The sequence below is a fragment of the Cryptomeria japonica genome, chromosome 5 (assembly GCF_030272615.1).
Source record: "Cryptomeria japonica chromosome 5, Sugi_1.0, whole genome shotgun sequence".
Taxonomy (NCBI): domain Eukaryota; kingdom Viridiplantae; phylum Streptophyta; class Pinopsida; order Cupressales; family Cupressaceae; genus Cryptomeria; species Cryptomeria japonica.
Genome location: NC_081409.1, coordinates 16149303 through 16171139, shown reverse-complemented (window position 1 = coordinate 16171139; position 21837 = coordinate 16149303). Strand labels below are relative to the sequence as shown.

At 36.2% G+C, this 21837-nt stretch overlaps 1 protein-coding gene across 1 annotated transcript in view; it reads right to left on the bottom strand.

Moving 5' to 3' along the window:
* LOC131077996 (protein HLB1) overlaps positions 1–21837 on the bottom strand; it is a 210563-nt gene that overhangs the window by 104120 nt on the left and 84606 nt on the right. The window contains exons 4-6 of the mRNA XM_058015612.2: positions 9241–9354; positions 958–1041; positions 308–358 (exon numbers count right to left, since the gene is read on the bottom strand). Of these exons, the coding sequence (XP_057871595.1) occupies positions 308–358; positions 958–1041; positions 9241–9354 (249 nt within the window). The remainder of the gene's footprint in view (positions 1–307; positions 359–957; positions 1042–9240; positions 9355–21837) is intronic.

Below are 21837 nucleotides of genomic sequence, written 5' to 3'. Positions count from 1 at the left end.
CCAGGTACAAGCATCAGGGTTGGCAGAGATGTTTCACCCTAAGAACTTCACAATTTTTAAGAAAGCATTAGAGTCAAAGTTAAAACTTGAAGAATCAAGTAAGCAAGAACAACTCTATAGATAATTTAACTCAATCTCCAAATAACAAAACTTAAGATTCAAGTTAAAAGGGACATCAAATAGTTTAACTCAATCTTGATGTGACATTTAATTGCAAAAGGATATTTCCACATAATTAGACAAACCTAACATAGGTTTGTATTCTCTTAAAAATGTAAGGCAGCTTGACTAACATATTTCACCTTACCTGAGGGCTATTCCAATTGAGTTGAACCGCTTTTTCATAGTTTTTGGTAGCCTGCACACATTGCATTATGCATTAAACTAATGCAATAGCAACATTTCTTGCAAAACTTCATATCTAAATGCATACCAAGGATATATGCATGAATTGATATCAAAGAGGATGTTTATCGCCTGCGCAAAACTTCTCTCTTTTCCAATATGTAAATATTATCAACCTAAAAAAATTAGTATTTATCTTTACAAAATTGCTCAGTAAACGAAAATACAGGACCACTCAGTTTTGTACCATACATTGGCCAGTTTCTTAGACATGAAACATAGAGAGCAGCTTTTAATGCAAAATGAAAATATGAAAATGAAGATAATAGCTTCGCTTAACATGTACAAAAGAATGGATCTAGCCCCTCTCTCCAGCCATTTTTTCAAAAAATATGACACTGTAACAGTTTAAGAAGAAAAATGATTTAAAATAAAGCAAATTTACAGTGTGCAATATTTTGAAATTTGAAATTTGAATGAAAGCAGGAAAATCGTACAAACATCTTCTATCCTTACTATACCTTTAACAAAAAATTCCATAACCTAGCTTTCCATCTTAATAAATTGACAAGTAATAAAGTGAATGTTCCAGCTAAAAGGAAGTCATCATACCTGTTTCCATAGTTCTTCTGCTTCTTTTGTGCGTCCTCTCATCTTTGCTCGATCAGATATTGCAATTGCCCAATTATAAAATGCCTATTTTTACATAGTACTATTTCTTGTTAAAATTGGAATTCAGCTAGAGAAAAAATAAATTTAAATTGTAAAGAATAATGTCCTGCCAAATATACAAGGTAAGAACCAGAGAATCATTAACTCATGTTCAACAATCAATTTACTCAGGAATTTCTATGACAACCTTATTTATACATTTCCCCAAAATTCCAAAATGCACACTATGACAACTTACAGGTTCATGTTCACATTCAATGAGCAAGGGACAAAAAACTTTTTGTTAAAACTGAGACATCACATACAATATTAAAAAGCAACGATAAATAGGAGTTCTTTTACAGAAAACTAGTTCACTGCATATATATTTATATATGCATTGGACCTAATAAAGGATGGATAGGCTGTGTTACTCTCCTAAGAAAGCTGATAGTTGACCTAAAATTAAAAATGTCTTCTGTCTAAACATTTGAAAGGACTATACCATTCCTTGAAAGTGGTTAATAAATACAAATAGACTTAAACGTCATAATAATAAAGCATAGACAACCCAAAGGGACCAAGAGGGCTGGCTTGCTTATGGTCCTCATATAGCTCTGACTACACCGAGATTAAAATTTCCCACAACTACTTTTTCCTTGGGAAAAGTTCTTATTACATTCAATTTTCGAAGGTTGGTCTCAAATTAATTCAAATTCAGTTTCTGTACAGCCTTTTTTAGTACCTTGGAAACATGCTAAAATCGTCTTTCTCTGCTTGATCTATAATTTGAAGAGATGAGAGATCCCAGAATTTATGCCAAGCTTTCCTTCCGCAACAGAACATAATTGGCTTTTATAAGCCTTTTTGGGTGGCCTTGTGATTTGTACCCAAAATAATTCCATTTTGTTCAGGCTTTAATCTTCCAAGGAAACATATTTTGTATTTATAAACAGTTATCTCGTCCACTGCTAAGTCTGACTCTGTGCTGAATTTTATTTATTCACAGTTCAATGGCTAAGTTCTATGTTGGGATCTATACAATTGTATACACCCCCAAATTAAAACTGAAAAATCTTAACTTCTTTGGAAGGAGAAAATGAAATATCCATTTCACTGCAAAAGCATGTTGAGTATTGCAGAGAACCTGAAATTAGAGCCCCATGACACCAAAAAAAGGGAAAAGCTATTGCATTGATGATAATTAAAATGAGCTCCATCATATTGTGATAAATATGGCATTTTTTGCTGGGGAACACAACAAGTTTCAACACTCTTTCCCCAAGCTAAAGATGCCAGCATTGTCCAACTCTATTGTGAGATGTGCAGAATGTGGCAAGTTGACTAGATTGATGTTTACATGATAAGTTGAAGGAATTGAAGTTGCAATCAACTGAAACCAGTTCAAGGTATGTATAATCTAACATGGATGCATCAAATTTTACTTCCTGATAAAATGTTTTGTCCCTATTTACTTCTAATCTGAAACATTCTTCCTGCTGAATCTGAAAAACATAGACACTAGAACCCTTTGGATATTTGTTTATTTTAGAACAAGAAACTTAGACCAACATTAATAAGATTGGTTCTACATCTCATGCACATATGGCCAAGGGAAAAATGCAATTATGCTGTATTTGCATGCCGCCCACTCTTTTGAGGATTTAGCTGTATGTTTTAATGCTTTGTTTTAATATAGGGTCTTTTCATCAAACAATTGTGACAATGAGAAACAATGCTGCACTATATATAATTGGGACTCGAGATGCTAAGTTACAAAATAGAAACATTTATAGCATCTAAAATGTGTAAATTTGTTCTCAATGCTCCATCATTTATCACATATATAGTAGCCAATACCAAGACAATATACACAGGAAATGGTGGCCGATATAACTCAAATAGCCATTAGCTTCCAATATAATCATAAAGTACATCACAAACATGCTGAATCTACCATTTAGCATTTCCATTAGACAATGCATTGAAGCCGTATCTTACAATTTGCCATCTCCCAGAACTATCATTTCATCATTAGACGTGTCCATGTAATTAGTAAGCCTCTCTTGTCTGGCCAATAAATGCTTGGATTTACTAAATATAGGTGCCAGAAATCTCGAGGTTTCCTACTAATACTAAAAACAAATATTCTTTTGACTCTGATTATTATCTCATTAACTCCTTTGATATTGCCTCTCTGCTTTTCTCCATGTTTAAATTTACCATGTTACAAATACAATTGTGACTTCCTATATTGCAATTCATTATCCACGTACACAAATGCACGTGCTTCTTTGGTCTATTGTTGATGGAAGGCATTCATTTTTACCTTTTTGTCGCTCTGGTAATAATTGTTTGTTTTTACCTTTGTAAATCAATACAAAGCATTCACTAAATCCTCCTCTTTGCCAAAGTGGCTGCTTTATTTTTCCTAAAACAACTAGATCATTAGGTCTTAAAACCAACTAGCCAAAGTTTCAGATAATACTAAATGTTCTAACATGCTTTCCCTATGAATCTAGTAAGTTACTTGATTTAATGCCAACCAACTTTTCTTGGTCCACATTCCTCGACACCCTCAAATTGATTTTAAGTATACTTGAGCTTCAACATTGTTGTCCTCATTTTTGTTTCCAAAAATGAAGGACCGTTACATAAATTTTTTGTGAAAAAATGAAAAAATTTACTCTGTGCCACGCTTCCCAAGGCAGAATTTCGACTAATCCTTGGACTGGAATTTCGACTAATCCTTGGACTGGCTTAATCCTTAGTCCATCCTCGAACTATATTTCGAATTTCATCGCATTCTGGGTTCGTTTGCTATGTCTTTCCTTCAATTTCGGGTTTTTTCTCTCTGACTGCAGGTGGAGAATTTTCCTCGAACTGCAAGTTTTAATGATTTCCATTGTTTTGGTCTTTGTAGGGAAATTTTTAGCTTATTACATGTGCACTTTATTTTAAAAATGAAAACTTGTAATTTGTTTTAAATTTCCCCTTTAATGTTTTTATTGTTTTTATTGTTTTTTGGCTTTTTTCAGTTAAAATAGGGATTTTTTGGTTAAGTTACAAGTAAACTTGTAGTTCCTTCCAAAAACCCCTACTTTAATGGTTTTCATTAGTAATAGGGATTTTAAACCCCTATTACATGTGTGCAAGTAAATTATAACTTGTTGTAGGGGTTTTATTTCCCCTTTGCAAGTGATTTTAAACTTGCATTTCTCTCTCAAAAACCCGATTTTGCTTATAAAGTGCATTTTTGACATTTTAAACTTACATTTTGTTCTAAAAAACCCGATTTTGGCTTTGTTAAGGAAAAAGTGAAAATTAAAACTTGCTATTTGGCCAAAAAATCCCGATTTTGCCTAACATGTTGAAAAAGTGAAATTTTAAACTTGTCTTTGTCTCCAAAAAAACCCGATTTTCATTCTTTTATGCAAATTTGAACTTGCTCTTTGTCTCCAAAAACCCGATTATCTATTGGAGGCAAATTTGTTGAAAGTTACAATCGATTTTTGAGGAGAGTTTTTAGAAGGAAGGCGTTTTTCAGTTTTAGGCGATTTTTGTGGATTTGGAAGCTCCTTTCTACACCACATGGTAATCATTCTTGCTGGTTTTTAGATGTTGGAACAGCAAAAAACGTTTTTTCAAATGCCACATTTTTACCTCACGTAAGTGCCATGAATCTCCAAACTTCAAAATCGTTTTTAACTCTCCTACCTAGGCGTGGAGATTGGAGCTTTATTTGATTCATTTTTCATGCATTTGCTCCCACGTTTTTCAGTTTTGGGCGTTTTTGCAAAAACGTGGCTAGGGTTTGGCATTTTTGATTGTCTCTATTTATTGGATTGTCTTCTTCAACACAAAGATTGATTGCATTTTTGGAAAAGCATTTTCAGTTTCATTCAAGGTATGTTTTCCTTTCTTTCTTGTTTCATTTTATTATTTTCTTGTTTTCTTAATTTTCCTTTCTAGTTACATTTTTGTAAATATGTTGTTCTTCCCCCAAAAATCGGTTTTGTGAGACAGATTTTCCCCTTGATATGCAATTTTTAAATTGCATTGTTCTTCCCCATTTTCCCTCTTTACTTGTATTCGGGATTTTAAATCCCGATTACAAGTTGGCTGGAAATTTTTGTTCTTCCCTTACGGTTAATGAATTTAACCATTTATGGTTGAAATTCCAAGTTGAAAAGATGTGAAATACCCCCCCCTTTCAAAATCAGGTTTTAAAAACCGGATTACATGTTGAAAATTCTTCCCATTTTCATGAAAAATGACATTCCCGGATTTTCCCATTTCTATCCATTCATGTTTCCCATATCCGTATTTTCCATTTCTGTCATTTTCCGCAAGTCAAATTCTCATTTTCCATCCATTTCTCCATTTGCAAATTTACATGTGTACTTGCATTCGGGTTTTAAAACCCCAATTACATGTATGTTCTTTCCAACTTGTATACTTGCAAAAATTCCCCAAGATCCAAAATTGGTCAAAGTCAAGATTTTCCCATTTCCATATATTTCCGCTCTTCCTCTCACAAAATCGTGAAGTTCAAGAATCGAAGTTTTTCCCATTTTGAAGAAGGAAGAATGTTAGTTGCAACTGACTATGATGTTGCCTTAACACTTTTAAGTCTTCATTCAAGTATTCCAGGTTTCCAATCAATGTCAGATTTGCCATCATCTCTGGTTCCAAAAAAGATGAAGTACAAGTATGACAAGTATCAGAACGAGGTTGCACCTTCCCAAGTTTCTTCCCCTTTGGATCGTATCAGAGACACAGAAATAGGGCACGTGGATATGTCAGAGTTTGTCAAGAGGGTGGAAGATCCACAAGATAACAACATGTAGTGGTTGTTGGACAGCCATATCCATCACGCGTCTTCCTTCCCGGTGGCTGCCTTAGAACTTGAATTTGTTCTCGCCTGCACCCATCATTTTGACAAAGAGACAAGAGTCATCAAAAATGATGATGGTGAAGCAATAATTCGTCTTGATGCAGATACAATCGAGAAGGTCTTCAGAATACCTCATGCACCTGCTTACATGGAAATCTCCAAAGAAAGTGCAGCTGAGTATTACGTGAAAAGAGAAAAAGATTGTAAGCGGCATATCAACAGGTGGATCCAAGAGCCACGAGCCTCCTTCTCAAGGTTGGCTAAGTTGTACCGCTGTGATTTCAAATGGGAGATAGGAGACACCATAACCCTTCTCAGCAGGATGATGGGCCTTGAACATTCTAATGTTTTTGAGCCCTGGATGTACCAGTTCATCATGTTCATAAGGCAGCCTCATCATATATCACGGGGAGAAGTCATCAACGATGCCTTGTGCGAACAACTTGCAGCAGTCCCTTCCACAATGACTTTTTACATGAACTCATATTTGGTATACTTGGCAGCTTCACTTAGACACTTTCCAGATCTTTCTACCAAGGGTGATCGCTCACTTATACCAGTTTGGGAATATTATGATCAGCTGCCTTTGAGACCCAGCAGACTGCATTTCAGAAGAGTCCAAGATGCATTCTTCGGATATTTCATGTGTCAGTTTGACAGAACTCTGAGGAACAAAAGAGTACCAGATGAGGCATGGCAAAGGGTGTGCGAATATGGATGTTTGTTTCTACAGTAAAAAAGGTAGTTTTTTTTAATACATTTCAGGGATATAAGAGTTCATTATCAGCAAACTTCAGTCCACAAGAGGTCATACAGCCCAACTTAAGGGCATGGGATTTCAAGGAAAGGCGCCTAGTTTTTGAAGGTTCATTTCTGCCCTTTCTTGGCGCCTAGGTCAGGAAATTTGGTTTGTACAATTTGCAGGTTGGAGAAAGCAAGTTTGTGGGTACTGCAACCAATTTTCTGAGTCACCCAGTTGGCTGCTACCTTCATTTCAGAACCCCAGTTGGTAAGAGAATGTGGTGCAGGTGTGACAGATGTGACCTATGTGTGTAGAGCTGCAAGGAAGTAAGCAGGTAGGAAGTTAAAAAGTTAGAAAGTTATATTAAAATAATATTGTAATATTGATATAATGGTCATCTTAGTCATTTAGATAGTATTTAAAAGCTTCCATTTATGTTTTTCGTCTTTAGTTAGTTTTAGGAAGTTTCCTTTCTATCTTTCGTGTGTCTATTCTCGATCGTTTCCACTATGGAAAGATCCTCTTGTAATATTCTATATAAGGAGTATTCCTCTCCTTTGTTTAATTACAACATCGAATTATCATTTCAAGTTAGCGAAAAGCTTAAATCTCTGAAATTCCTTTGAAAACATGTTTTAAAGTTATAAAAATGTTATTTTCAGGTATTTGGGAAGTTCACTAACCTTTTGAATGCCCGAGAGGTTTTCTTTTGGCAGGTTTCTAATTTCAAGAAACTCTGCAATAGCTGAAAGTTTAACTTTGTTGAAAAATTTTGGGATTTGAAAACTTATTCTAACACTGATGCACATAGCCATGCAAAATGATGTTACTTCATGAAATAGAATGGTCACTGGATGTATACAAAATGAGTTTTTTGAAAAGGAAATGCAATTTGTAGGTGTAAAACCAGCATCTTCTCTACCCGTGTCAAAATGGGAGTTAGAACACTTTTTGGATACCCATCAAAGGGATAATGGCATTTGGAACAACTGAAGCTTTAGAGAAGGCAAGGCTTGAGCTCTCTACAATGACAGAAAATTTTCATCATTAATGGCAGGATAGGTGCTAGCACTAAGGTCAAGATGGTCAATCAATTACTTTCTGGTGTGCATTTAGCTGCAACAACAGAAGTAATGGTACTTGGACCGAAGGCTATAATTGACACTCACATTCTTTACAATATAATATCCAATGCTGCAGAAAACTAAAGGGTATTTGTGAATCGAGTCCCTCAAATGGTCAATGGTGATTACACCCCAAAAACTACTCTAAATATTTTTGTTAAAGGAATACTATTAGACTTTGAGCTACTATATCCTTTCTTGATTACATATTTGTCTTATGTTTAGCATGATGAATTCCTCATTTTCCTTGCATGTTGAAAGTGGTAATTGTGAATCTAATCGGTTAGTGTTGTGGGCATAAATTGTGAACTTTATCACTATTTTTTTTTTGTTCACCTTCATTTCAAGTCTGTTCTTGAGAAGTCTAGATGATTTTCTTATGTCTCTCATCTAGGGTTTCTATTTATTTCTATTTATTTCTATTTTTTCTTTTTGTGTCTTTCCTGCTCTCTGGTTAAAAGCATATCCTGAAAACTCAAAATACTCAAACATAGAAGAAGATTGTTAATTCAATAATGATCTCTCCAACTGTTGGAGCGTTTGTTGCTACCCATTGGGTGAATCTAAGCTGTTTGCAGAGAAATATCACAGTGACAACACCTATATATTAGACAATTCAATCCCTTCTCCTTCCTTCAATTAGGATGAGAAAATTAAACATAAAATTTAGACAAAAAAAGCATCATCCATCTTCACATTTGTGTCCTTCACCTTCTATTTCTTGTCATGACTATATATACTTCTAATTTTCATTTTCCTGTCATAAGATTGCCTTTTCTCTGTTTTAACTTTTTCTACTTCTAATGTTCATCTTTGATTGAACTCCTCAAACAGATCCCAAAATTCAGATATTTTTAGAAGCTGCACTTATTTCAATCTCAAAGAAACACATTCACAGCTTCATGGATGTATGCATTTGGAAATATTTCAGTCAGCTCTAAAACCATATGTAAAATGCAAATAGAGTAAATCATATAAGCAATTTTACATTCTCAAAACATTTAATTGTCTAGTTACACCCAAAAACACAATCTTCGCATTGATATACTTTAAAAGAAATACAACCAAGAAGAAACAGTGGTATTATTATATATAAGCCTATCCAATAACACAATCTTCACATTAATATAGTTTAACAGAAATACAACCAAAAGGAAATAGAAGCCTTACTATATATAAACATGTATGATTGAACTTATTCTAGAACAAATTTCTCAGTTTTTTAGAGACCTTTATATATTAAAATCAAGAAGACATATAGAAAATACTAAGATCTGATATCTATATAAACCTACCACGAGAGAACTTTAAATGATGACAAATTATGGTAACGAGGAACCATTTTGATAATTCCAAAATGAACATCATGTACTATATACAAAGTATAGGCAATGTTAATAAACACGTAGATCTCTAGATCTTAGAAAGAAAAATTCAATGGATATCTATTTTTCTAAAAGAGTTAAGGATACTGCATTTACATCATGCAAAGAAGGACAAAGCCTTGTAGCCTCATCATACTTTTTACATGCTTCTTCAAGTAAATCATCTTTTGAAGGAGACCTTGAATCTGGTCCTACATTATCTGCACTTTCCTGTAAAATACCCACATAGATTATTCTGATAGTAAGAAAATCATAACATCCTCAAATCTGTCATACCCAACAAATTAGCATACAGCTTTTACGCATGACAAAAATGTAAAATCTATTTAAAAGAAATAAATATTAAAAAGTAATGTTGATATAAAGATCTTACTGAAATCTTAACCTGAAGACAGATGTTCTCTTAGCAGAATATATACTTAAACTAATTTAAATCAACAAGTAATGTTGATATAAACATCTTGCTGAAATATTGACCCAGAGATGGATATTATCTTAGCAGGACATAGACTAGAAATATGTTATAATCAAATTAAATATGCTTATGAAAGCAGCTGAATTGAATCAAAGTTTAAATGGCCTCAAATGGATATAAAAAGCTTGTCCTAATTTTTTAAACAAACATCTCTGGCCAAAGGCATAAATCAAAATGGCAGTTTTAAATAATATATGTAGCTGTTAGCTATACCTGTTTGCTGTTCAGGTTAGTTTAGCAATAGGTAACTTGATATGTGATTTGTAACTTCCTCAAATTAGTAGTAGAAATCAGCAAATCGCGCAATTAAACTACTGTTTTACTTAAATTATCCAAATGAGAATTCAGGAGGATTAAATGTTGTGCAAATACAAAAAAAAAATGTTAAACAAATAGAAATTCAACTCAACAAACACAAGATTTCAGCCTGGAAAACCCCAGGGTAGAAAAAATATAGTTGGTAGCAGCAATTGCTCATCTAAGATCAATATCAATCAAGTACTGAGAGTAGATAAAACATCTAGTTGTCGATAAACTCACTGTCAATCAGTATCTTTTGTCTCTCATAGCTCTCTACTATCTTGATGATGGATCATGGAGTATGATCCGAAACGTTGATACAAATAAACTCACACAGTCTAATCCAGAAAGAACACCATTGGCAATGAAATTATGGATTGTGGAAATCTGATATCATTAATTCCCTGTCAATTTGTCAATCCCTCTTACAGCTGGGTTTCTCCTCAATTTTATCATTACAACACTGTCAGAAACCTCCAATGAAGTTATTTTCCATCTCCATGTCTTCTTAGAGGTGCTGGAAGATTCTAACCATTCACTAGCAAGGAGTTAATAAACTATCTTCAGCAAATATGAGACCAAAAGACAATTGACCATAATATACATACCTCAAGAAAATGGGGTTGCTAAGAGGCCTGATCATACCATTGTTGAAATGGTGTGATACATATTAAAGGATACAAATCTAGTTCTCGAATTCTAGGAAAATTTGGTTCATATGATTTTGTACTTGTCAAATTGGGCAACCACCAAAGCTCTCAAAAACATCATTCTTGAAGAAGCATGAACCAACAAGTAGCCTTCCATTTCACATTTGAGTGTTAGGTGTACAACTTTCCAAGGTACAAAGGAAAAAGTTGGACGAACAAAAAGTACCTCAAATGCATTTTATTGAATACAATTCAAAGTCAATGGGATATTGACTTCTAGAATCAGCAACAAAAAAGTTGTACATCAGCAAGGATGTAATACTTGATGAGAGAAAAGGATACAAACACACCTCCCTCACCATCACATGTAAGCCACTAAACACCCAAAATTACTTATGTTAAAGATGAGGAACTTGAGGATACTCACCATGCAACAAATTCAAATGAAGAAGCACAAGGGGAGGTTTTTTCCAATGAATCAATGTAATGTCCCTACTAGTAAGAGATCATTATCCTACAAACAGATTGTTAGAACACAACAAAAATATATGCATAACTAATCTAATTTGCAATTAAAGTTCAATTACTCCATTAACACTAATTTCAATTCTTAAAAAGGATACAAGTGCAGCACTGGGACATGCCCTTAGGCCGCTGTGGGGCTCGCCTTCTTGGAACCCATCTTGGTTCCAAGCCATATCAAGAAATCGAACGTTAATTCGATTCCTGTCTTGGATGTAATTTCTTACACCCAAGCCATCCAGGAAATCGAAGGTTAACTCAATTCCTGTCTTGGGTGTAATTTCTTACACCCAAGCCATCCAAGGAAGACCCTATGTCAATTCCTTGCCTTGGATGATGCATCTCATCATCCAAGTCCTCAGAGGGGACCGGTCAAATCCGTCTCTTCTTGGATGAACTTAGTCAACCAAGCCATATATATGCATATAGATATTCAGTATATATACTGCCCTAGGGATTATCATAATCCCTCCCTTAGACTAAAGGAGTTTCCTCCCTATAGCCTCCAACATGTAATCACATTTATAATACATTTTTGCATTTTTATTAATATTTTCCATTCCATAATCCGCATTTACATATTCCTGATTTAACATGTATTCCCTAACATATATTCATAAAAATGTTCATTAACCAATATTCACATTTATTTCTTAACATATATTCCTACTATTCATTGATATGTATTTATTACTTATGTTCATACATATACATATGTATTAAAATATTCATTTAATATATGTAATAAAATGTTCATTATTTATATTCGCTAATATATATATTAAAATATTTATTATATTTATTAGCCTTTGTAATGATTCTAGATATACATACATATTCTACCTGGGTACCTATCTTTATTAATATATTCATATAAATAAACATTAGTGATACATGTAATCATAAATATGCACTAGTATATATGTGTGTGTGTGGTAATGTTGATGTGTATTTTGTACACGACCAAACACAGAATAAAATACCTAAAGGTACCTTATCCTCTCTTGAACAAAGTTCCCGATTGCTGAAGATCTCGCCGAAGGATCAATCGAAGTAACTCCAAGGTTTTGTTATGTAGGATCTCTACTCGTGGATAAGCTCTTCGCGATATGATGTGATTTTGCTGGAATCACAAGGGGACTTACACTCGATGACCTGAACATCTAATTTGCTGGAATCACAAGTCCTATTCACTAACTGGAAGACAAACAAATGGAAAAAGATGTAGGGTTCAGGAAGTCTACTCTACTATCTAGAATGCGAGAAGATGGATGAATGACTAGGTGGAGTCCTACTAAGCTGGGTCTCACCATCAGGTTGAACAATTCAACACCAACTCAATGTGATCTTCTAAGGGATGCTTCCAATACGTTCAAATCGTACACCATCTAACAATGATCACCATTCAAGATAATGCATGAACAATAGACGTGTAACGACTTAAGATTAAGCTCATTTTATGCCAGTTGACCACGCAGGGCGCACTTACCATCAATAAGAGGCTAGTGGTATGGACTAGACAGATTCCACACAGGTGCATTCAACAATTTTCTTCACTCAATCTAATCATCTATCATCAAAAATGAAGATTCAACAAGAGACCATGCACATTGCAAAGAAACAACATATTCCACCATATCTTCAATGAAAAGAAGTCTTTACAATTAAGGCAACAATGTCTTGCCTTCTCTTCTTAATCTACTCTAATTGCTATTCTACTATTCTGGCCTCTATTACTAACTATTAACTATTAGCTATTATTGACTAACTATTAGCCTTTACAAATGAGGAGCCAGGGCTTATATAGTACCCTCAATACAATTCGATGGCTCAAATCAACTTGAGATCAATGGCCGAGATTTTACAATGAAAACCCTAATTAGGGTTTGTTACAACAAACTCAATTCTGGCCAATGAAATAATTGCATTATTCGAACACATCTTCTCTGGAATATTCGACCAATGGATAACCGGGGTAAGTACATCGAAGTTTGTGTCATTTTGATGAGTCAGGTACATTGAACCTGGACACGCTGAGGTGGACCAATCCAACTGGAGGGATGATGACTGGGACGCCACCTTGTCTGACACTTGGTTAATGCTCAATTTGGTGATGCTGAGAAGCTAACTTTAATTAACTCTTTTGAAACTATCTGCTTCTCCAACGGACCCTTGCTTTGACCTCCTTTGTCTTCGATGTGCAGGATGGATGGTGTACCTTTCCTTCAAATGCTGGACTGGAAGAGGTCATCCTTGATGATGCTGGGCTAGAGGTGGTCGTCCTTGATCTGGTCTTCTTTCCTCTGCAAAACAAACCAAAAGATGATTAAGGACACATAATAAATCCATTTCAACATAGCATTTTATACCTTAAATCATCAACAAGAAGACATCAAAATTAAGTTGTTCAAGAGTCTTTCCAGGGACAGGCTTCATAAGAATTTCGCCCTGGACCCTCTGGAAGGGTCAGGAGCAAAATTTGCATTCTTGGCTCATTTAAACCTCTTTCACTTCAATTCATCTGGACTCCCACACATTGAATTCACTTCCCAACTTGGCAACATTGGTTTGATCTTCACAAGGCCAAAAGGTCAAATTTTCTCAAAACCTAGCCAGGGACAGTACCCATCCAGAATTTCGCTCTGGACCCTTTGGAAGGGTCAGGAGCGAAATTCCAATTTTAGCTCAAAATATGCATCTTTGATGGTCAAGAGTCTATCCAAGGCAACCCAAATGGTATCTCTCATGCTCTTGCCATCATAATTTTGCAACTTGCCTTCAACTTAGCCCAAACAATTTGAATAATAGGTGTTCTCAAGAATTTCACCCTAGACCCTTTGGAAGGGTCAGGAAAGATTTTCTTGACTAGGCCTTGAATACCTCATTTTCTTCACTTCAAAATCCTCCGGAAGGCGAGCATATGCTTGTTTTGATCTAACAAAGCCTGGGATTTCAATTTTTACCCTTTCACATGGGTAAATTAGGTGCAAATGGGAATTTCGCTCTGGACCCTTTGGAAGGGTCAGGAGCGAAATTCACTTTTTAGGTCAAAATTCAACTTTGCTTGATCATCAACCTTCTCTAAGGCATTCTCCAAGGTCCATTCATCTCAACCACTGACTTGGCTCAACAATATTTTGAAGGAAACACTGCATTTTCGGAATTTCGCTCTGAACCCTTTGGAAGGGTCAGGAGCGAATTTCTCATCTGAGCTCAAAATTCACATTTTTGAAAGTAAAACATGTTTCCAAGGCATTCTAAATAGCTTCTTTCACTGTAGTCCAGGCCTGGTTTCACTCAAGTCTTGAAGGAAAAGTGTTTTTAGGGTTTTTCGCTCTAGACCCTTTGGAAGGGTCAGAAGCGAATTTCTTTGCTTATAGCTCATTTTTCATCATTTCAACTTCAATTCACCTCACAAGGCTAGGAAATAGTTCTATCCTCTCATCCAATCCAAGTTAGATTTGATTCTGCAAGGCAAAATAGGTGTTTTTAGGATTTTCTCTCTGGACCCTTTGAAAGGGTCAAGAGCGATTTTCCTCCTCTGGCCTAAAATCATCATTTTTGGAGACAACCATCAACTCAAGGGCAATCTCAAGGGCATCTTTTACCTTGGTCTAGGCATAGCTTAGCATAAATTTGAAAGGAATAGGTAGATTTTAGGATTTTCGCTCTAGACCCTTTGGAAGGGTCAGGAGCGAAAATCTTGTTTTAAGGCTATTTTGCCATCCTTTCAACTTCAAATTACCTCCAAGACTTAGAACATCTTGCCTCACTCCTCTCCAGGGTATAAAAACCAAAATCTTGACTTGATTTGCAAGGAAAAAGGGTGATCTTAAGAATTTCGCTCTGGACCCTTTGGAAGGGTCAGGAGCGAAAATCTCATTTGGCTTCAAAATTTGCATTCTTGGCAACCAAAATCCAATCTAAGGCAATCTAAATGACTTCTCGCACCCTTGTCTAAGCTTGACTTTGCTCAAATTTTGGAAGAAAAGATGATTTTAAGGATTTTCGCTTTGCACCCTTTGGAAGGGTCAAGAGCGAAAATCACTTTTAGGCTCAATTTCTTCATCTTTCATGGTTTCTAGCAACTCAAAGTCACTCTTAGGGGTAACTTCTCCTTGATTTTACCTTATCCCACACTTGATCTAGCAAAAAATTGATAGCAAAGAGAGGTTTTGAGAAAATTCGCTCTGGACCCTTTGGAAGGGTCAGGAGCGAAATTCTCATTTTTGACCAAAAATCATCATTTTTTCAACTTGAAACTTCTTTGCAAAGTAGAATTTCATCCTTCATTGCCCTAGGAACAAGGTTTCATGTCCAAGAAAGGTCAAAAAGCAGGCACATAAGGAATTTCGCTCTAGACCCTTTGGAAGGGTCAGGAGCGAAATTTCCTTTCCTGGCTAAAATCCCTTATTTTCATAACTTCCAAACACTCTCAAAGGCTAGATCATGTCCATTCTTCTTCTCATCATGCCTTGGACATCAAGATTTGGCCAAACAAGGAAAGAAATGCCTCTTAGAGAGATTTTCACTCTGGACCCTTTGGAAGGGTCGGGAGCGAAAATCTTGACTTGGGCTAGATTCTTCATTTTTTCAATTCAAAACAACCTCAAGAGGCAAAGACAAGTTATTTCTCTTCCATTCATGCCATAAAAGACCAAGAACTTGACCACCTTCAATGCAAAAATATGAGTTTTTAGGAATTTTGCTCTAGACCCTTTGGAAGGGTCAGGAGCGAAATTCTCCTTTAGGCCAAAATCTTGTTCTTCAAAATCAATCAACTCCATCTCCAAGCAAAAACATATCAATTCATCTTACATCACGCCAACACCTAGCCAAAACAAAGAAGGAAATAAGAGCTACAAGGATTTTCGCTCTGGACCCTTTGGAAGGGTCAGGAGTGAAAATCATGATTTGACCTTGATTCTTGCTTTTTTCAACTCTAATTTTCTTTGGGAGGCAAACATAGACTACTCTCCTTTCATCTCCATCTTGGTCTTGACTTTACCAAAGGGGAAAATGAGTGTTTTCAAGAATTTCGCTCTGGACCCTTTGGAAGGGTCAGGAGCAAAATTTCTATTCTAGGCTCAATTCACCTTCAAACTGACTTGACTTTGTCTTAGACTCGATCCTAGATCCATTTCCTTCCATATCCTTGCAAACTTGCTCGACCACTCTTTGACTTAGGCGAGATCTTGAGTCTTTGGTGAATTTTCACTCTGGACCCTTTGGAAGGGTCAGGATCGAATTTTGACATTTTAGCCTCTTCATCAGGATTATTTTATGGAATATAACATTTAAGTATAAGTTACTTTAAGTTATATTCCATATATACTTCCAGGATGTTTGAGAGTGGTTTCGAACCTCCAAGAGTTATATTGCAAAATCTAGTTTTTGGAGGATTCTTCAGTTTTCCAAACTTAGTCAAATTCCAAGATTAGGACATTCCAGACTTAGCCAAATTTCAGGACATTTAAAGATCAGGATGACATTCCAGACTTTATCACTCACCAACTTGACCTAGCTCGGACCTTCAAGAATGATACTCACTCACCAAGCAAGACACAATTAGTAACAAGAGCAAAACTAGGCCCTAAGGAAGACTCAAAGAAACCCTAATTCTGGGGCCCTGTGGACTCACCCTGGCTCAAGCAAAGCCTGCAATCCAACGATCCCCTCGACAGCACTCATCCTGCAAAGGCTAACAGACAAAACCCTAAAAGACCTAGAAAACAAACCCTAGAAGGCAAAAAGCAGGGGTCCCCATTTGCAATGGGGCAATGTGTGAATACGTCACAACAGGTACACACGTCCACACACATATATCTTATGACCCTTACCCTTCTTACCTGTCTGCAAATTGAAGTTGATGTAGGCGTTCGCAATCTGCAGTTGTCGTCTGTAGACGGGAGTCCTTGTTTGCCTCGAGCCTTCCTTGCTTCTGCAGTGGCCGTTTCTAGACTTCCCTATTTCCTCCCCGTGTGCCTCCCCTTTCCCTTGCTCTGCGGTGGTCCTCCCTTAATATCTCGTGGAGGGGAAGGGTCGCACCCCCCCACGAGGTCTCTTCCGCAGGAAGGGGTGTGACGGTGGTTGCAGACCAGACTGCGACCCTCGTCCCACCACTTCCTACGGGGAGGGGCCACCGTGGAGTTAGCTCTCCACGTGCGGGGGTTGCTCCATTTAACGTGCGTTAATATTAAGTATTACATTATTTGATTTGCTTATTATTTAATAATTCATATTTCCATCTTGTAATATATTTAAATATATTTATATTTTTATAATAGTTTATTTTATATATTAATTTCATTTAATATATTAATATTATTTATATATATTAACACATATTAAATAATTGACTTTATCACATTTCCAGTATAAATATTAAAATATTTATTAATTAAATAATTTATTTAATAAATAAATAAATTTCAAAATAATCATATATTAATCAATAGTAATACTTGCCTCATTTAGGATATATATATATTGATCACGGAGGGGACATGACAATCAATTTCCACTTTGTCTCCAACTTGGTCCTCATCTCTTGTGCACAAAATATCAGAAAGTTGTACTATACCACCATGAGAGATGCAAAGGCAGATGCACTTGCAAACATGTATAACTCAAGGCAAAGCACTCACAACAAACCTCATAAGGAAGTGAATTTAGCTCTTATGTGCATTATCATGCAAGACTCGGAACTAAAATAGTGAACCAAGCTCTTGAGTTGGTACCTTGAAAAGATGCCATGGATGTAAAATATCAAGAATTGATGAGGAATAACACTTGGAAAATTGTTAATCTTACAACAGGAAACAAAGCTATTGGATGTAAATGGGTTTTCAAAATCAAATACAAAATAAACAATAGCATTGGCAAGTACAAAGCCCAACTTGTGTTAAGGACTATGCTTGAAAAGAAGGCATGAAGTATGAAGAAACTTTTTCCCCCACTACAAAAATCAAGACTCTCAAAATGATTTTGGCAATGCCAATGGAATTTGATTGGTACGTTCATCAGAAGGATGTCAAGGGTCCCTCCTTAATAGAGATCTCAAAGAAGAAATCCATATTACTCAACTTAAGGGATATACTTCACCTAGACGATAGAAAAAAATGTGCATACTTGTGAAATCCATCCACAATCTAAAACAAGCTCCCAAAGGCTGCTACATCAAGATCAATGAGAATCCCTTCAAACACAAATTCACCAAGAATGTAATGTCCCCTTTTAGATTTTCCTTAATTTTCTTTGCATATAATCAACCTTGTAATCATCAGGTGATGGATGTTAATTCTTATAACGTCGGTCGTACTATTTCCGATGCATGAATTAATTACATGTTAACATATTCACGTTAACAATAAACAATGAATAAATATCAAATGAGGGTGGTTGCCACCAGTCACACCCCTTCTTGTTATTGGGCTGGGTTAAACGATTTATCATAAATCGCGATCAGTCAAGCAAATAATATGTTTGTTAACGTGCGGTGATATGATGAGTGGTACGTAGGAAGAGATGTGTCTTCCCACATGGGAAGACATATCTCTTCTCTACGTACCCTCTCATTCATATATATTACATGCATACAATGGGAGGACAATACCGAAATTGATAAGTGATGTGCCTCCGTTCCATTCACACTACTGCAGTTCGAAGTAAATTTCAGACTATATCTTCATTTGTTCTAGCCTCTTGATCACAGAATTTAAATAAACTTAACATGGTATCAGAGCTAAGTTAAGGAGGATCAAATTAAATTTTGTAACGATCATATAGACCTTCACCCGGCTCTTAGTAGATCACATTCCTATAATCCTAATGGCAACCAGAGTTAGGTTTGAAGATCGACTAGATGGAGCATCAAATTTTGTATCTTGGAAATTCAGGATCACCCTTATTTTGAAAGAAAATAAAATTGACTCCCATGTCAAAAGTGAAATTCCTGAACCCTTTCATGATACGGAGAAAATTCAGTGGAGCAAGGACAATGAGAAGGCTCTTAAGATAATTGTGGAGTCAGTGAGTGACCACATTGTGCCAGTTATTTCTAAATATGAGACGGCTTTTCAGATGTTCAAAGCCCTAGCTGATATTTATGAAATCAACAACACTAGCAGGGCTCTCACCTTGAAGAATCAACTACACCATATAAAGATGAATAAAGGAGAGACAGTTACATCCTATTTCTTGAGGATCACTGAGCTTAGGGATCAACTATCCACTATTGGACATCTAGTAGACAACAAAGAACTTGCTATGATGGCCCTAAATGGACTTCCTACCTCGTGGGAATCATTCATTCAAGGAATCAATGCTCATTCTAAATTTCCTAAGTTTGATTGATTGAAAACCGATTGCATTCAAGAGGAATCTTAGCTTGTCACAAGAGGAATAAAACAAAACAATGGTAATGAGGACATTCAAGTTCTAAACTCTAATTCCCACAAGAAAGGAAAGAAGAAGAACTTTAAGAGAAAGAGGGACAACGGCTCAAATGGAAAGGGGCCTTCAAAGAAGAAGAGAGACATTTCTGAAGTACAATGTTTCAGATGTGAACAATATGGGCACTATACAATGAAGTGTCCAGACAGGATCAAGCAACAGGCTTCAATGGTAGAAGTTAAGAAAGGGAGTGATTCCGAGAGACTAGTCTTCTACTTAGCCCACTCTAGTCAAGTCACCTCCAGTTCCAACACATGGGTGACTGACAACGGAACATCTCGACACATCACTAGATTCCGTGATCACCTAGATACACTTGTGGAAAATTCAAATGAATAAGTGACAATTGGTGATGACTCAAATTATCTAGTTATGGGAATAGGAACTTGCAATATCAACCTAAAGTCAGGAATATCCCTACAGCTGACTGGAGTTCTATTTGTACCTGGTATAAAGAGAAACCTTGTCTCAGTTTCTGCACTTGAAGATAAGGGTTATAGATTAACCTTTATGGAAGGAAAGGTACATGCTTGGCCAAAGAACTCCACCATCAAGAAAGCCCACACCATTGGAGTAAGACAAGGGAGCCTCTACAGACTTTGCACCACTCCACCTCAAGCCTTGATTCATGAGACTCCAGATTTGAATGAACTTTGGCACAGAAGATTAGGGCACCTTCATTTCCATGCCCTACCTAAGATAGAGGAGATGGCGATTGGCTTACCCAAGCTAAGTCACGGTTCTGAAGGAGCATGCAAGGGGTGTGCCTTGGGAAAGAATACTAAAGGATCTTTCAATTCTAGCAACAGTAAATCCAAAAATGTATTAGAATTAGTTCATTCTGATTTATGTGGACCCATGTTTGTACTCGCCTTAGGAGGATTTTTCTATTATGTAATATTTGTAGATGACTAATCTAGGAAGACCTGGCTATATTTTCTGAGGTACAAAGAGTCTAGAGAAATCCTTTCTAAATTTAAGGAATTCAAAGCTCTTGCAGAAAACATGACAGGTAAGAAAATCATAACCTTGAGAACAGACAATGGGGGGGAATACACTTCTGATATGCTTAAAGATTATTGTATAAATTTTGGGGTTAAGAGGGAATTAACCGTACCTTATAACCCACAACAAAATGGGGTAGCTGAAAGAAAGAATAGGACTATAGTAGAAGCTGCTAGGGCTATGTTGTTTGACCAAAATATAGAAACCTCATTTTGGGCTGAAGCATCTAAGACAGTTGTGTACATCCAAAATAGATGTCCTCATTCTCTTCTTGATAACAAAACCCCTGAAGAAGCCTTTACTGGTAACAAACCTGACATAAGTCATCTCCGGATCTTTGGGTATCCAGTCTATATTCATGTTCCCAAAGAAAAGAGATCAAAATTAGAACCTTCTGGAAAGAAAGGGGTATTTGTTGAGTACAATAAAACCTCTAATTCTTACAGAGTATACATACCTGGACAAAGGCAAATTGAACTAAGCAGAGATGTTATCTTTGAAGAAGGCGTTGCATTTAGGAGGTCCAAAAGCTCTAATGAATTAGAACACCAAGATCCTACTACAAGCATGGATGAGGATCCCACCCCTGAAAACGTTGAGCATGAAGTTCAAGACTTACCCTTGGAAGAACATCATCCCGAAACTAGGAAGAGACCACTTTGGGCTAAAAAGATGCTTCAAGAAGCGGAAAATTATGCTGCTCCAAAGGGGACCTTCAGAGAAAGTAAGAGACCTAACCTATTTTCCAGTTATGCTGCCTTGATGAGTGAGACCATTGATTCAGAACCTTCCTGTGTTGGAGATGCTCTCAAACATCAAGTTTGGAAAGATGCTATGTCCGAAGAGTATCAGTCAATTCTGAAAAATGATGTCTGGGATATTGTGCCTAGGCCTAAAGGCAAATCTGTGGCTTCAAAATCAAACATGTAGCAGATGGCAGTATTGAGAAGCAAAAAGCAAGGTTTGTTGCTAGAGGTTTCTCACAGAAAGAAGGTATTGACTATGAAGAGACATTTTCTCCTGTTGCCAGATACACTTTTGTCCGAGCAGTTTTGGGTACTGAAGCATCTAAAGGATGGAAAGTCCATCAAATGGATGTTAAGACTGCTTTTCTGAATGGTAAGATTGAAGAAGAAGTTTATTTGGAGCAACTTGAAGGTTTTGTGATTCATAAGGTTGAATCACATGTCTGCAGATTAAAGAAAGCCATGTATGGACTTAAACAGGCCCAGAGCATGGTATGAAAGAATTGATCACTATCTCTTGGAATTAGGGTTTTCCAAGAAT